This window comes from Cuculus canorus, chromosome 23 (genome assembly GCF_017976375.1).
Source record: "Cuculus canorus isolate bCucCan1 chromosome 23, bCucCan1.pri, whole genome shotgun sequence".
Lineage (NCBI taxonomy): Eukaryota > Metazoa > Chordata > Aves > Cuculiformes > Cuculidae > Cuculus > Cuculus canorus.
This window is the reverse complement of record NC_071423.1, coordinates 3,492,405-3,508,819: the sequence shown is the minus strand read 5'-3', so window position 1 is coordinate 3,508,819 and position 16,415 is coordinate 3,492,405. Positions and strand designations below refer to the sequence as shown.

General features: G+C 52.1%; 1 protein-coding gene across 8 annotated transcripts in view; it reads left to right on the top strand.

Annotated features, from left to right (window-relative positions):
• Positions 1-13,610, top strand: part of IGSF9B (immunoglobulin superfamily member 9B) — a 52,342-nt gene extending 38,732 nt beyond the window's left edge. For 5 of the 8 annotated variants that reach the window (XM_054086876.1, XM_054086875.1, XM_054086874.1 and 2 more), the window contains 2 exons: positions 3,138-3,259; positions 3,648-13,610. In XM_054086876.1, coding sequence (XP_053942851.1) covers positions 3,138-3,259; positions 3,648-3,871 — 346 coding nt within the window. In that variant the 3' untranslated portion in view covers positions 3,872-13,610. Of the gene's footprint in view, positions 1-3,137; positions 3,260-3,647 lie in introns of those variants that run through there. The other 3 variants (XR_008453392.1, XR_008453393.1, XR_008453394.1) reach the window with 3 other exon arrangements.
• The last annotated feature ends 2,805 nt before the right edge of the window (positions 13,611-16,415 follow it).

Genomic DNA, 16,415 nt, shown 5'->3' with positions numbered 1-16,415 from the left:
TCTGTTGGTGTTCAAGATGTCCCTCGTGCATGGGCAGCTGCCCAAAACGCCAACTCTGGGGGCAGGAGGAGGCTTTTGGCTGAGCTTGAAATGAAAATTAATTTGAAAGAATTGGAGTCCTTTGGAGAACTAAAGGGTGGAAAGAGCAGATAAAATTTGGCTGGTGAGTAGCATCGTTTCGTCCTCCTCTATCTCTTCCTTGCCAGGGGTCAGACAGTATTTATAGTGACACATGAGTTCAGCACGCTTGCTGTTTATATTTGTGTGTATAAATACAAGTCCAATTACAGAGAACTAGTGGAAATGAGCTCCAGGCAATTTCCTCATAATCCCTAGCGTAAATCTGTCTGATTTTGTCAACGTGCCATGGTAGCATCTTCTTAGAAAGAAAAAAGAATGGAAAGAGCAAGAACCTTTTACACGTTGAGCTTTAATCATGTTAGCAAAGTTATCTGTGTGGTGGGACCAGGTGGTGGAAGGCAGATGCCGATGAGAGGATCGCTGAGCTCGCCAGCATCCAAGGCTTGGCATACGGGAGCTCCACGGGCGATGAACTGAGGCTGGAGTGGTTGAGGTTGCCATTAGCCAAGGACCTGCCTGAATGTAACCATTGAGTAAATATTTGCATTTGGTGGATATAAAATGGAAAAAGCCTGCTATTGAGTGTTCAAGCAGGAATTACTCCTTGCAAGTCCCACGCTGTTGGCCCTTTGGCGCGCTGTTCTTATTCTGAGCATTGGCTGCAGCCCATGCGGTTGCTGGCGTTGGTGCAGCTCGGTGAGTAGTGCCCCAGCAGAGCTTGGAGCTGCTGCTGCTGCTCACGGCGTCTCTCATGAGAGGCTGGTTGCACGTGGGAAGAAGTAAATGGTACATGCCATCTTTACTACGAGGGAAGGCTCTCGCTTGGATCCAGCCGGCAGGACTAGCAGCTTGTCTAATGAGGTGCTTCATCTTCAGCTGATGTGCTGCTCTACTGGGAGCTGGAAGAGAGGCTTTCCAGGAGCATCCACGCCTTGATGTCTCTGTTGCGATGAAAAACATGAAAAGAAGCTTTTTTATACCCTGTTCTTTGTGTTTCCGTTCATCTGCCGTGCCTCAGCTGCTCCGTCAACTCACACTGCACTTTTCTTGGTGCTCGACGATGCTGATAGCAGAACTGAGGAGCTTTGCAGTCACATACATCATCAAAACCAACCCTTTCTGCCTCTCGGGGGGTAAAAATCCCTTGGGAGCTCTTTGCCTGTGCCACTCCAGATGAAGTATCGCTGCTCAGGCAGCTGCTCAGGATCTCAGATGTGAAGTGTTGCTGTCGTGCTGTGCTCTCTGCAGGGATGGCATGCGTGGGACTCGCAGAGGAAAGCCTGTGGGGTGTCTTCAGTGCCAGCGAGCCTCCACCTGAAACCCAAAGAAGCTCCAAACTTACCGTAGGTGGATGTGCTCTTGTACCGCTCTGTGCTTGAGCCCATGCGCTCACTCATTCACTGATGCTCCTTTGGGCACCCGCAGTGTTTTTGCAATGCTGGATGGGTCACACCTTACTGACAGACCAGGATGACTTCACCCACAGCTTTTTGGTAGGAAAGCAGGGGTCTGAATGCACTGCTGCTGCCTCCTTGCAGCTGGTCGAGGTGGCTCCTCCACCTACCCATCCTACAGCCTGGTAGCTGGCAGGGTTTGCTGTGCTGTCACGGGCACCTGAAGATGCAGGAGTTGCTGTCAGTGCTGTCCTCTGCATGGCTGTTTTCAAAAGGCTCAGTCATTGACCTCCAGTGACTGAGTTGTGAGAGCAAAAGAGTGTCATCTCCTCTTTTGAAGTGTTGGATGGGCTTGTTAGAGACTCGCTGGTTTAAATCTCCACGCTTTGCTCTCTTGAGCCCGGCTTCAAGCATTGGTTTTATTGCACTGAAAGGTGCTTTGTGGATGCTTCCCCTGTCTTCTCCGAAGACCTCGTGTACAGGTTTCTCTGTGCTGACTCAGGTTGATCCTGGTTTGTTATTTGTGGCCTCAGACTTCTCCTTCTACGGCATTAGGTGTTGGTGCAGATTGGAGGGTTATGAAAATAAAACTGAGAGGGGGAAGGAAATGGGAAAGCAGCAAGAGGGGGGGGATGCTGTGTTGTGTTATAGATGAGAGGTGGACTGACCACTTTCCTAAGGGAAAGGTTTCCTCCTGCTGCCCTGCTCTCTGCAGCAGTCGCGCTTTGCAGTCCTTGAATGGGGAAAAACATGTACGGAGCAAAAAATCCCTTTGCAGAGGAGACACCATTTAACCATGAGCTGGTTCCTGTAGAAGAGATACTCGGGGACTAAAGCTGGAAAACTATCCCAGCTGCTGGCTCCCCTGCAGGAAACACCCTTTTACAAATCCCCTCCTTGTCCCTCGCAGTAAAACCCCGTCAGTGTTTTTGTTTCAGTGTCCTGTCCTGCAGGGCAATAAACCCGACTCTCAGCCCCTCGGTGTTAAGGACCAGACACTCCTGTGCTGTTGCGTTTCTGTTGTCGCTTATAGCAGGGACTTGGGAGCGTGGTACCGTTCCCGGCTGTGTCGGCGTGTGCCCTTCATGTCCCTGTCTGTCGTGTGGCCCCTGGTTTTTTGGTTGTGGGAGCAGCAAGATCCTGCCTCCCTGCTGTTCGTGGCGCCGGTGTTGTCCGCCCTGGGTGGCTCATGGTGCCCGTCTCGGTGCTGCCGTGCCGCTTCTGCCTGTCTCTTCCTCTCTCTCCATCCTAAGGGGGTTTCCCATCACTTCCCAGAAATGCCTTCTCGGACATAGGATCTGCCCCGTCCTTTGTTGTTTAGTGGTGCTGGCATGGCAGGCAGGTGATCTGGGGTGCCGGCGGCTCTCTTGCAGGGCTGACGTTGGACGTTGCTGGCCGGGCTTGCAGTGCCGCTCGGCGAGGTGGAGGAGATGTAGGGGGACAGTGAGGACCCCACGGAACAGCACGCGTGGGCACCTTGCTTCCTCCCACCCTGCGCTCCGGCACGCCTGGCTGGCCCTGCTTCTTCAGCCCCGGGTTTTCTCACTTTTTCCTTTCCCACGACACAGCTGGCTGGGGTCAACCGATCCCCCGCCGGGGATGGCCGAAGGCCGGAGCGTGGCAGAGAGCCGCTGACGGCTTCTGTCTGCTTTTCCTTCCTAGAAAACGTCCATCTCCGTCCGGGGACGCTGCTGCACCTGAGAGGCTCGAAGCTCTGAAATACCAGCGGATAAAGAAGCCCAAAAAGTCATCCAAGGGCTCCTCGAAATCCAGAAAACAATCCAGTGAGTGTGAGGACCCTCTGGTCCCCAAAAGCATCCCGTCTGTCCTGTGGGCAGAGCTCGGGCAGGTCCCTGCTGGCTCCAGCGCCAGAGGGTCTCCAAGCCCATGGCTGGATGCTGCCCTCACCCTCTTCCCCACAAAGGGATGGCTCCTCGGGCTGCTCACCCGCAGGCTGTCCCTCCCCTGCTCCTCCAACCAAGTTCCCTTCCCATGTGTCTCCCATCTTCAGCGCTTTCTTTTTGGATTTTATTTCTAAGTGTTGATTTCTTTGTCCCGGTGCTCCCTCCTCGCCAAGCAGCCGGGTTTGGGGCTAGGCTTGCCGTTACCACCCTCTTACGGCAACGCACGCTCCTGGCTCCTGTCCCACCTGCTTTCTCTGTTCCCCCACAGATGGCTCTGCCTCCCAGGTTCAGCACCTTCCCAACTCTCAGGTACTGTCGCCCGACGAAGCTGTCTGCCTCCGCAAGAAGAAGAGACATCCTCGTCAAGACCCCTTCGCCCGCCTCTCGGCGCTGAAGGATGACCTCTGCCACCGGCAGCTTCCCGAAGACCAGACAGCCATTCTCAACAACGTGGACCACGATGACACCAGCGGGCACGCCACGTTGCTTTAGCCTGAGAAGGTTAAACAGGAGGGGGTGGAGGGAGCCGGAGGCCACGGGAGACAGGGGAGACAACCCTACGCTGCCGCCTCCGCTGGGGGGTTCGACGGCTCGTGGTGGGGATGAGCTTGGGGGGGACCTTGGGGCAGGTTGGGGAGGGTGCTTGGAGCTGGTGGGCGCTCCTCAGATCCGCTTCTCCCCCCACCCTGGGTGGCTTCGGTGGGGTGGGAATTGGGGGGAGCGTTGCACCTTGATTTGGGGAAAGATCTCTAGGCTTAAAAGGCGTAGACCGAGCTTTTGACATCTGCTCCTGCAGCGCGTTTAGGGAGAAAGTGAGGAATTGAGCAGCTGGCCCTTAATCGCCAGAAGAAATTAAATGACACAGGGTGTAATTAATTGACAAGAAACTAACAACCCAGACGGGAACTGGTAATCCCACGAATCTGATTATGATAAAAAGACTACCAAATAATCCCAGGAAAGCTGTAATTGTGAAAAATATCCCTGCCTTCCCCTTCCCAGCCTCCTTTTATTTGAAGATAACAGCAACAAAACCATCCGTGACATCTTTCCTTCCCTATCTTTGAAAGGGAAAATCAGAAAGACCCCAAGCCTTCGAGTTGGTCCGAGATGTGAGAAAGCAGCATTTGTCTGTGCAAATGCATTTGAACCTCATACTCTGCACTGTGCGAGCACGCATGTATGGGACTGTTTTCATCCAAGGGTGGTTTCCCCCAAAGTATGATACGCGTCAGCTCAGATGAGGGTGGTTTTGATTAATTCTTCCTGACATTCCGTATATCGCTGACAAATGTTCTTCAATGCCGTGTAGTAACGTGATTTCTTACTGTGGTAGTGTTTGTAATCTTTATTTATCACTGCAAAATGGGGAGACGCTGCCACAGGCGTGTGAGCGAAGGGGGTTTGGCTACGTGGTCCCAAAAGCTTCTGTCGGCAGATGCTGAGCCCAGGGGAGAGCGTGGCTGGAAAACCCCCAGCTCTGCGGATGGAGATGGATGGCTTCTCGGAGCGACCACGCAAAGCTAAGCCTGATGTTTCACGTCAACTTAAAACACGTTGCTGCTGGTTTCACTGTTTTTCCCCTTCTTTCTCCTGCTCCAGCCCGGCTGTGTAGGCTGTGACACCTGCTGGGGTTGCGTCCCTCCCTTTGTCCCGTCCGAGGAGACCTACTGTTCCCCTCTCAGTTATGCTGTTCTAACTCTTCACCAGAATGTATTTCCTCTTCAAAATACTTAGGGTAGGTTTGGCGGCCGGTGGTTTTCTGGATTGCATAGGCCTTTTTTTGTTGTTTGGTTTGGTTTTTTTTCAGCAGGAAAGGTGTAGCCCCTTCCGAGAACAGCCGGGCTCGCTTTCCTGCTCTGCCTCCCCTCTCTGACTGCGTGGCCTTGGGCAAGTCACTCAACCTCTCTGTGCCTCAGTTCTCCCATCTGTAAAATGGGGATAAGTCATATTTGAGCACTTTGGACAAGCGCTTGGTCGCCTCCAGACAACAAGTGCTCCGTAAATGCTGAGTGCTAATACCAAGTGATCCCTACCTTTAAAATATTTAGAGATGCTTCTTAGTTTTGAAGTGGTAAAATCAACCGCTGCATCCAGGTTTGCACACTTCTTCCTCTGTGATAAAGTGCTAAACCCTCCAGCCTGCCTGGGAATAAAATACCGAGTGCTTCAGGTGGATATTCTTGCTTTGAGTGGATCCAGAAGCATCAGAAGAATCGAAGAGCCTGTCGGCATGGGGTTATTTTGCCCCCAGGCTCTGCATTTGCATATAAAACTTGTTTATTCCCAGGTAGAATTGCCAAGAGATTCTCCACGATCTCGCCTTTAATTCTGTTTTGCCTTGGTTGTTGCTCTTTGCTGCTGGTTGAACCTCGAAGGGCTTCGATGTTTGGAGAAAGATATGAGCTCGCAGCTGAGTGGTTGGGATACAACGTTCCGACCATGCCACGCTCCCCAGGTTGGAGGCTGTTTTATCGCTCTGCCTGGAAATGTCTGGGTTTAGAGATTGTGCTTCCTTTTCCAGCAGGATGCTCAGAAACCTGCAACCATGAAAAGCAGAGCCCTGCGTCTTTGCCAGTCTCGAAGCCCTGACTTAGGTTTGAACCACTTGACAATGAATCCTCTCAATCGATAACAAGATATTTCCGAGCTTTAATGACTTCGTATAGGTGATCTCCAAACCGTGAGCAGGTTTGTCTTGAGAAGGAGAGAGGTGTTATCTAAATGCCTTTCTCTTTCCACACTGCTCCAGGGCTTTTTATTGAGCACATGACGAGTGATCTGATGTAAGACCCTCACCTATCAGAGTGAGAATTCAACCTCGCTAACAGTATGACTGCGGATTTCTTTTATTTGAGTGTGTTTTAGGGTTTTCCCTAGAATCCACTCGGATCTGAATTGATTTAATGCCATTCGCCCGCTCGGCAGCGGGGAAAACTCTGCCTGGCCAACTTCAGCTCGCCAGTAACTTCAGCAGCGCGGCGAGCCGGCGTGGTTTGGCGAGCTGGTGTGGTACGGTGAGCCAGCGTGGTTCGGCGAGCCGATGTGGTACGGTGAGCCAGCATGCCAGCAGCAGCAAATCTCGCTGCACGGAGGCAAGCTGGGCTGCTCCCGACAGACAGGTGACAATTTGGGGCCGGGGGACGTCCTGGCTGGGGGGGAGGCTTTGTGCTGGCCGTGCCGTGGCTTGACTTGCTCTTCCTTTCGCTCTTGTTGCCTCGACCTATCTAACAGGAGGTTGTTTTTTTTCATTTGAGTGCTTTCCAAACTATTTACGATGCCCTTTTGTATGGGCAAGAAGGTGTCTTCAGGCTCTTGAGGTTGCTACCTTGGGACTGTCCCCCCGTCCCATCTTAAGGAGCTCTAGAGGACTTGGAGCGCAGGGAAGGTTGACGGAGCGCGCTGGCTTGCTGGGGTCAGTCTTTTGAGAGTTGTTTTCCTTTTGCAGGTGTTTTGAGCCGCTGGCCCCCCTGCTTTTCATGGTCTTCAACCTTTAGAGGCTGGAGCTGCAGCCCTCTCTCTTTCAGCCGTGCTGCTGGAGTGGGAAATCCCGCCCGGGCGCCTCGTGGAAGCAGCTCTTCCCTAAAAACCATCCTTAACTCCTTTCCCCACTAGACCGCGTTACCTTCTGATAGACTCAGGCCGTGCTTTGGCAGACGGGCTCGCCTCTCGCTTTGGCAACCTCCTCGCTTCTCCCAGCCCTTTGGTTTCCATGCCCTTCAGGGTGTCGCTCTTCTCTCCTTCCGCGGACCTGGACATCGAAGCTGTGTCAGACGATGCCAAACGCTTCCCCCATTTCATCCCTGTTTGAACTCCGTTTCGCTTTGGTGGTTTGCAAACACAACTGCTGCTGCTTCATTTTTATTTTTTTTCCTCCTTCATGCTGCAAAATATATCTTGATTTTTATCTTCCTGGGCCAAACTCTCTTATTTTGTATCCTTGTTTGAGGTAGGCGGCTCTTGCTTTATCAGTAAGCCTATGATTCCTTCTTGCACGTTGCGAATGTGATGTTTCATTAAGTCCCTTGGAAAATCCTGGGCCACAGTGGAAAAAATACCTCTGGATAGCAAGAATATTTGTACCTGGGCTCCGCTGAGGTGTCAGTGAAGGGGGCACCAACCCAGCTTTGGGTGGCTCCTGCTGGGACCTCTGCCTGCGAGGTGGTTGAGGATGCTCCAGCACCGTTTTCGTGCCCCTGCAGGGGTTGCAGGATTCCACCTCAACATGAATTACAAATTCTTTACTGAGAGGGTGATGGAGCACTGGAATAGGCTGCCTGGGGAGGGTGTGGACTCTCCTTCTCCGGAGAGATTCAAACTCACCTGGGGTTTGCACATGTTCCTGTGCAACCTGCTGGAGGTGACCCTGCTTGAGCAGAAGGGTTGGACTGGATAAGCTCCAGAGGGTCCTTCCAACCCCAACCATGCTGTGAGTCTGTGATTCAGCTGCACTGTGCTGGGGGAGGTAATGCGGAGAGGTAGGTACAGGCGCGTTGCTGAGATCCCTCAGAAAGAGGGTGTGGTTGTGGGGTGCCACCCCTCTCCCGCTATCCATCAAACCTGTGCCGTCCCGTTGCAGGCAGGAGGTGGGGCAGAGTGAGTGCTTTGCTTGATTTTCCAGCAGGAGCTGCTGAGCAATCAAGGCCACGTGTTTTTAAGGTGACTTTGTCGTGCAAACCCACAGAAGTTTGGTTTCGCAGTGTTGACGTGAATGAAAATGCAAGTTAGTAAGTGGGAAGAGAGGGAGCATTTAGGGCTCGCTGATGGGGTCCTGATTCTGTGCCTGCTGTTAACTCCATCCACAGGCACTTGGAGTGATGTGGTTTTAGGATGGGGGAGCTGGATGGTCCTGGAGTCTCTTCCCAGGCTCTGTATCGTGAATCTGGGCTGGAGCCCTTGGTGGCAGGCACTGGCATCCCCGGATGATGGTTTTCCTAGGGTAGGATGCTCGCTGGTGCTGCCGTGTGTCTATTACTCGTGACTCGGAGGCTGGTTTTGATCGTTGGTGGGCTCCAATGTCTTGATCCTGAGTGCTGTCAATTGGATCAGTGCCCTCCGCTCTGGGGGAAGGCTGGAAGTGACGGTGTTTGGTTATATCAATCTAAAGGGAATAGCATCTTTGCTGTACCTACCTCCCGGGGTGCTGAGGTCTCAGGGTTTGTGCTCAGCAGCCCAGGGCTTAGTCACGTCTCGTGGCATCTGGGCATGACCCATACAGTTTAGACTTATCGCTGCTCACATCTTGCAGTTTACATTAGGACAAAATCTGCCTGCTGTTTTGGTGTCTCCTCCTGCTTCAGGCAGTGATGTAGAGTCGGGATTTCCAAGTTTGGGGTTGGTTTCAGCTGCAGTTCTTGGCTGTGGATATTTCTCGGTGAGGCTGGACGGGCTGCTGGATGCTTGATTTCCACTTATTCCTCATGGGCTCACTGCAGCCCTGGGCTGGCGGAGTGGATGCTTTTTGGGGAAGGAGATCTTCTCAAGGAACCGGAATAAAACGCACTGTATATATGAGATGTATAAATACATAGAGAAGCGTAGGACAAGGATAGATAAGTATGCAGAAGTCAGTAGATTTGCATGTCGGGGTATGTTTGTCTCTAGGGGAGCGTGTTTAGAGCCGTGGTCGAGGGGGAGGGATTGGGATGGGTAAAGCCAGGCAGGGGCTGGGAGCAGCCAAAGCCTGGAGGGAATTTGGGAAGGGACGGGCACAGTTGCCTTATGGCACGCGTGACCTGCGCTGCATCCCTGCTGCACTCAACCAGATCACATTGTTTTATTGTTCCTCCCATTTGTTTTATTTTTTTTTTGCTTTGTTCATTGTATGTGACTCACCCCGGGCTGTGATGCTGAGAAGTAGGGGTGACAGGTCCTTTCCTCTGTGCGTCCACACACGTGGGGCATGACATGAGAAAGAGACGTCACGTTGCCTCGTTGCTGGGGCAGTCATTTAAAGGAAAAACATCACCACGCAGAAACCCTTCCCTGAAGTCCCTCTAGATGCTGCTCTCCGGTTACTCATGTGAAAGCTTTTTGCTTTGCATCTGTTCTTTGCAGAAAAGCATGAGTCAGAAGGGATGAGAGGGATCTAAATCTGTCCTTTGGGCTGAGGAACACGGCGCCGGCCGTGCCAGCCGGTCACAGCGGCGGCTCCTCAGCAGGACGAGATGTTCTGCACAGTGTCTTATTTTCTTTTTAAAGCCTCGTTAGCAGCACTTCTCAGGATCTGAAGCATAGAGGGTTTTTGTTCATCAGCGATGCCAGAGCTGGGACTGACAAAGTGTCGGATGACTCTAGGTGTGGAGGTGGCCAAATTCAGGCTGGATGCCCAGCTCCCATCCCCGTACTGTCTGGGTAACTTAAAGAAAACAGGATGCGAACTCCCACTTTCCCCCTTCAGCTTAGGGTTGAGTTTTTCCCCCTCTTGCTGAGTATCTTTACTCCTCTCTCTCTGTGTTTCCTGTTGAGGAAAGGCTGGGAAGTGCAATTTGTTCCTATTAGAGGTGACTGTTGAAATCTGCCGGGGGAAGCACATGAGCCAAATCCCGGAGGCTGAGGAAGCAGCGATCACACCTCTCATTTGGCAACGCCAAGAAACTTAGCATTGAACTTAATTTCCATCAGCCTGTGCTTAATTCCCATCGGCGTGATGAGGACCAGCGCGGAGCTGCTGGTTTCTGGGAAGGGGATGGAGGTGGGAGCCTGTTACCCTCCCTGGGTGACTGGGGGCTGCCTGGTGCTGTGTTTTCCCATTTTCCCTGCTTTTATGTGTTTTGGCCCAACAGGCTTGTGCTGTCTAAGCTGGCCGTTCCCCATCATTTGTCGTAGGTGTCTTGCCCAGTGCTTCTGGATGCCCTCAGGACACGTGTCGCCGAGCATCCCCAATCCCCAGGGCTCTGGCTTATCTTTTGATACGTGCATGGGTGGACGATGGACCGTATGTGGGGGTGGGGGGCAAGAGAAATGGGGGCAGGTGGGCTATTCCAGGCAGAGGGGGGGTTGGATATCGAAAGCATGCGCTGTAGGGGTAGCTTAAGGATTTTTATACTGGTTGGGGTGGGACACGCGGTGTGGAGGGGTTGGCATCCCTCAGGAGGAGAGTTTGCCCAGCGTTTTGCTTTTTAGCATCAAAATGACAATTTCTCTCCCAGGGAAGCTTTTATTCTTGTTCTCCTGAGGTTACAGGGGAGCAAGAGGGCTGCAAAGTGGGGGTGCCAATCTTCCCAGCGCAAGGCAGTCCTGTGGTCTGAAAGCTCCTCTGATATCCACCCACTCCCCCCCCCCCAGCACTTATATTAGAAAGAAAAAATAAAGACTTGAGAACAGAGCCCCAGTATCTCTCTCTAATGAAATGATATTGGTGTATCAAAACTGCATTGTATATAAAATTAAACAAATATATATTTACTTTCTATTTTAGAAGGGGGGGGAGAATAAATATTTAAAATAATTCCTTAGTAATAGGTGTCAGAAACTTCTGTGCAGCATGAGAGAGGCTGTCAGAGGTGGGGAGAGTCTGAACAGCAGGAGCAGAGCGAGTATTTTTACATTATATTGCGCTTTGGCTTCTCTGCTTCTCCATCCACCTATAAATAGACAAAAAAATATATATACAAATATATATATATAAAAATTATATATATCTAAGTCACATAGCTGTTTTATTTTTGTATCCATGCCTAGTGCTGTTTGAGCAATACGGTGGCGAGGGAGAGGAGGGCTGGGCAAGGCTGGGGGGCTCTCGGGGCTCCAAGGGGTTCCGCTGGCTCCGGTTGCCATCTCGCTGCCGGCTCGGCATCGCTGCTGTTTGCTGTCGCGTTGCTGTTTCAATAAGGAAAACACTGGAAAAGGGAAGAAGCCCAGGGATGGAGGGGAGAGGCAGGGTGCCCCGTTTGCTGCAAGCATGCCCGGTGCCGTGGCGAGGTGGTGGCGTTTCCACCAAGGGCTGCGTCTTGCTTGGGATGTTCCAGAGAAACGAGAGGAATTTCAGCTCCAGGGATGCTATTTTTCAGTGGGAAGGATGAGGCCGGTTGCAACCCGGGTTGAACAGGATGGGGCGATGCTGTGGGGATGAGCTCTCCACGCCGCTGCCTCGCTGGGTGCTGTTGGCCACCTGTCCTCACTGCCTTCGTAAATCCTTAGGGTTTATGGAACCCACATAGGGTTTACGGAACCTTCGTATGGTTTGTGGAACCCTCATGTGGTTTATGGAGCCTTCAGAGCCACCTGGGTGGCCACGGTGGGGTCCCTGTGCCCCTCCGGAGCAGGGCATCCTCTCCATAGGCTCGTTGATACCTCTACAAGGAAGAAAGGATCTCGGACCATCAGGATTGTCCTGGTGTGATGGAAGCTGCTGATCTCATCTGGGTGCTGGAGCGGGATGCAGGGCTCTCTCGGTCCCAGTGGGTGAATCGGCATCGAGCCCTGGCTCCGTAGGGAATGCGCTGGGGATGCTCGAGCTTTCCTGCAAAGCCACACAGACCCGCCGTGTCCCTTTTTCCCCACGTGCTTGCAGGCGGCGAGGGAGAGAAGAGCCAGTTTGGAGGTTGAGTGATCCTGGGGAGCATCCGAGCCATCCATCCCCTCTGCCTTAGGGCAGGATTGGGGGAACGATTGCTTTTGGATGATGCTGTGCTGCTCCCACAGCCTTTGGCTCTGTAGGGAATCTGCTGGATTTGGGCTGCGATGGCCCTGCAGCGAGGCAGGGGATGGTGGCACAGCCCCCGGGTGCTCCCATCCCTCCCGAGCCGGGCAGAGGTCCCTCGCTGTTGTCACGCCGTGTCCCTGACGGGCTGTGACACGAATGTAAAGCTTGGGAGCCGACCCCTCGCAGCGGCACCGTGTCCTCCGTAGGTGTCACCTGTATTTTCCATGATATTTCTGTCTTCTTTGTCTGGAAGGGGGTGGGCTGGGAGGGTGGGGGGTGTTTCTAATATCAAGCCAAGATTTGTTCAGCACCAATTCTTGCTATCGAAGCAAAGCATGTTTGATGGGACTAACTTGCATTTATTAGCGGTAAATACATAAGTGAGTATTTTATATGTTAAAAGGAAAAAAAAAAAAAGGATGTGAGGAGAAAGAGAAGGGATGAGATTTCTTGCCGGTTGGTGTCTGGGCGGGGGAGGCTGTGTTGTCCCCCTGCCGCAGCCGGTGGGGCTTTGGGGTATTTATTGCTGGGGGTGGGCTGGGGGGTGGGCAGCTTTCTCCTTTCCCCATCTTCCCTGGAATCACTTACAGAAAAAAAACAGGAATAAAAAAAAAAAAAAGAGATATGTTTACAAAGCACACTTTCCGCAGTACCGTTAACCCTCTGGATGCCAAACAGACACATCAAGAGCAGCTCCTCTCCTCCCCGGGCACCGTGGGATGAAGGGGTGGCTGCACCGACAGCATCGTTCTGCGTCCCTTGGTTGTGTTGATTATTTTGTTTTACTACACACAATCCCGCTTGCTCCATCCGCCGCAGCTGCGTGCACATCTGGCAGGAGCTTGCTTTTTTTGGGGGGTATTTGCTTCCTGCCCCATCCCAGGCTCTTCCTGCTCAGCTGTTGGGATTGGTGGGGAGAGCCGTGAGGCAAGGCACCCGTCTCCACTTAGGGAGGTTTTGGCTCCATGGGAGATGCCAGCACCTGCTCCTTGCCCTCCCTTGTGCACTTTAAGGCCAAACTTCTCTTTCCTCCCTCCATGGGGCTGGCAGAGAGCAGGCAAGGGATGCTCCCGCAGCCGTGGTGGGAGTGGATGCCAGACCTTCTGTACAGCTGTGAGGGCTCCCTTTGCGTTTCCCTTGTGGGAAAGCCCAATAGAAATCCTCCTGGAAACACCGACGTTGCCATAGGTTTCTGGAGCCATCCTTTGGGCATTCGGAGATCACACCTGTGCACCAGCTCCCCGGAGAGCATCCCTGCTTCCTCTTGGGGAAGCATCCTTGGATCCCCTAGGGGAACATCCCTAGCTCTCCCAGGGAGCCCAGACTTTTTAATCCCCTTTAATAGGTTTGTAGAGTCTCTGAACCCTCGTAGACGTCCGTAGGTAGCTCTTAATTTAATTCCCTCCTAACTCCATAGTGTTTTCCCCTAAGGTAGGAATTTCTTCCGGACCCAACAGGTCTCTTGTTGCGTGGGACAACTTCTTCCTCTTTGTAAGAAGAATTTCTTGCCTCTGGATATAAAGACTAGACCATCCAACCTCGTTTCTATTTCTTGAATGTGGAGTATTACGATGTATAACACAAGTTAGGGTGCTCTTTGGTGCTGTTCAATGGTAACCAGTGGAACTGACTTTTTTTAATAACAATAACAATAAAGGAAATTTTAGTACCGCTGGTTCCATAACGTTTGTCGTTGTGACTTATTTTTTTTTTTCCTCTCTCTCTCTCTCTTTTTTTGTTCTTTTAATTTTGAATTTTTACTAAAAAACATGAGTAGCGCTCAGCTGCCAAATCTCTGTGGTGTCGATTTGACTGACTTGTGCACTGCGAACCGTTGGCTGCTGCCTGGCCGGGCAGCTTGGGCGACTGCCGTGAGCCGAGCGGGCTGTGTACCGGGTTAGTGGGGATTTGGGTTCGAGTCGCATCGTTTTTAAATTACACACAGCAAAAATAGCATTTGACGGGAGCCCAGACGGCAACTAGAGGGTTAATTTTTTGAACTTTCAGGTATGTTCCTCAAAAGGAGAAAATAAAATAAAATAAAAAAAAGAATAAAAAAAAAAATAAGAGAAACAAAACACTATTTTTTCAGTAAGCTTTTTTTTTTTCTGTAAACGATTTACAAATAAATCTGACATGATGGTGCTGTACCAAAGCCTTATACGAAACCTATTCCGCGCTCTATCTAATCTCTCTGTATCTGTATTGTTGCTCTTGGCCTCCGTGCTCCAAAGGCCGGTAAAATGCCAGCAGGAGGGACCGATGGCATCCCTGGGAACGGCCGGGCTCCTGCCCGGAGATGGTCCGGGACCGTGGGTAGAGGAAGCCAAATTTTAGCATCGCTTCCTAGGTATGCGATGAGGGGGCGTGAGTTGGGGGTCCCTCACCCCAAACTCTTCTTCCGATTGGGTGCTAGCCTGCCCTTGGCAGGTGAACGAGACCTCGCAAACAGCGGCCGGGCCAACTCTAAACTTGTCTCGAAGGGAATAATGAACCCGTTGAGCCCTCTTGGCCAAGGCAGACGTCTCCTGGCTGTCACCCTGCCCTTCTCCATCCTCCCTGGGGATGGCCGGCAGCTGGGTCTGCTTTAATAGCTCTAAGCAATAATCCCACTCTGCCAAGAAAGTTTGGGTCCCTTTGGCTCTTGGACTGTTGTCAGTTAATGAGTTAAACGTGAATAAGCCAACAAAAATTGGAAGGAATGAGTTTGAAGCCCTGCCTTACTGGGAGTAGCTGGTCCCTCGGTCTCTGCCTGTTGGGATTTTAAGGCCTGATGAGTACTAAACAATTTATCGCCGGTAACATTGCATGTTCATAGATTGACTTTTTTTGGTTGTTTCTTTTTTTTTTTGTTTTGTTTTGTTTTAATGTACCCACTATATGAAATTCTGGCAGTGTTGCAATGTTACGTACAACTCGCCATGCTGTAGGAGAATGATGGGTTTTGGAATCGATTAACTTGCTCCTCATGTAACATTACCCTGCTTCAGAAATGTTTTGTATTTTGATATAAATAAACATTTGCTAAAAAATAAATAAATAAAAGAAAAAGACTACTGATGTCATTGATTTGCAATGGGCGCTCACAGCCCAGAAACCACCCATCTCCTGGGCTGCATCCTGAGCAGTGGGACCAGGGGGTGAGGGAGGGGATTCTGTCCCTCTGCTCTGATCTGGTGAGACCCCACCTGGAGCCCTGTGGCCAGTTCTGGAGTCCTCAGCATAGGAAGGACATGGAGCTGTTGGAGTGGGGCCAGGGGAGGCTACGGAGATGATCCAAGGGCTGGAGAACCTCCTGTACCAGGACAGGCTGAGAGTTGGGGTTGTTCAGCCTGGAGAAGAGGAGGCTTTGGGGAGACCTTAGAGCAGCTTCCACTGCTGAAGGGGGCTCCAGGAAAGCTGGAGAGGGGCTCTGGATCAGGGATGGGATGAAGGGGAATGGTTTTCAGCTGAAAGAGGAGAGATTGAGATGAGATTTTAGGGAGAAATATTTTCCTGTTAAAGGTGGGAAGACCCTGGCCCAGGTTGCCCAGAGCAGTGGTGGCTGCCCCATCCCTGGAGGGGTTCCAGGCCAGGTTGGATGGGGCTTGGAGCCCCTGATCCAGTGGGAGGTGTCCCTGCCCATGGCAGATGTTGGAACTGCGTGATCTTAAAGGTTCTTTCCAAGTCAAACCATTCTATGATTCCTGTTGGGAGCTGTAGGGAAGATCTGGGCCACCCTGGGGGGTGTTGGTGGAGGGGATGCTTTTCCCTTGGCATGGAGGAAGATGCTGGGCTTTTCTTTGCCCTGAGCATACAATGGGGTGTTTGTGGGAGTGCCGCACGGTACATCCACCCGCTGTGTCTCCATGAGCTCTACAGCCACACGAGGCTTCCTGCAGGATCTCTCCAGCCTTCAGCAGCACTTCTTGCTCTCTGCCATCCTATTCAGCCATGCTCACAGGTTGCCTTATGGCCTGTGAGGGTTGTGCCTTGCATCCTCCTGCCCCATACCCATGTGCCACAGGCTTGATTCCTGCACTGGGACTCACCCCTCACAGTTGCCTTGTCCACCGTTGCCATGGGAACCCTGTGGTGGGACACGGGTGCCGTGGTGCCGGTTCTGGCTCTGACCTAACGCTGCACAGGACTCAGGGCATCGGCAGTGCCAGCGACGGGCAGCTGGGATGATCATTTCCACCTGGCTGGCGTACCTCACAGCACAGAAGGGATTCAGCGTTCCTCTCCCCTCCATCAACACCCCGGTAAGCGGTGGGGTGGGAAAGGGACTTTGCAGCAGGTTTTTTTCCCTGAGTTCCAGCTGGGATGGGAGCTCAGCAGCTGCTTTTCTTCCAGAGTAGCCCTGCCGTGGAGTTGGGAACGGTCTTAGTGATGGAGCAGCATCTGCAT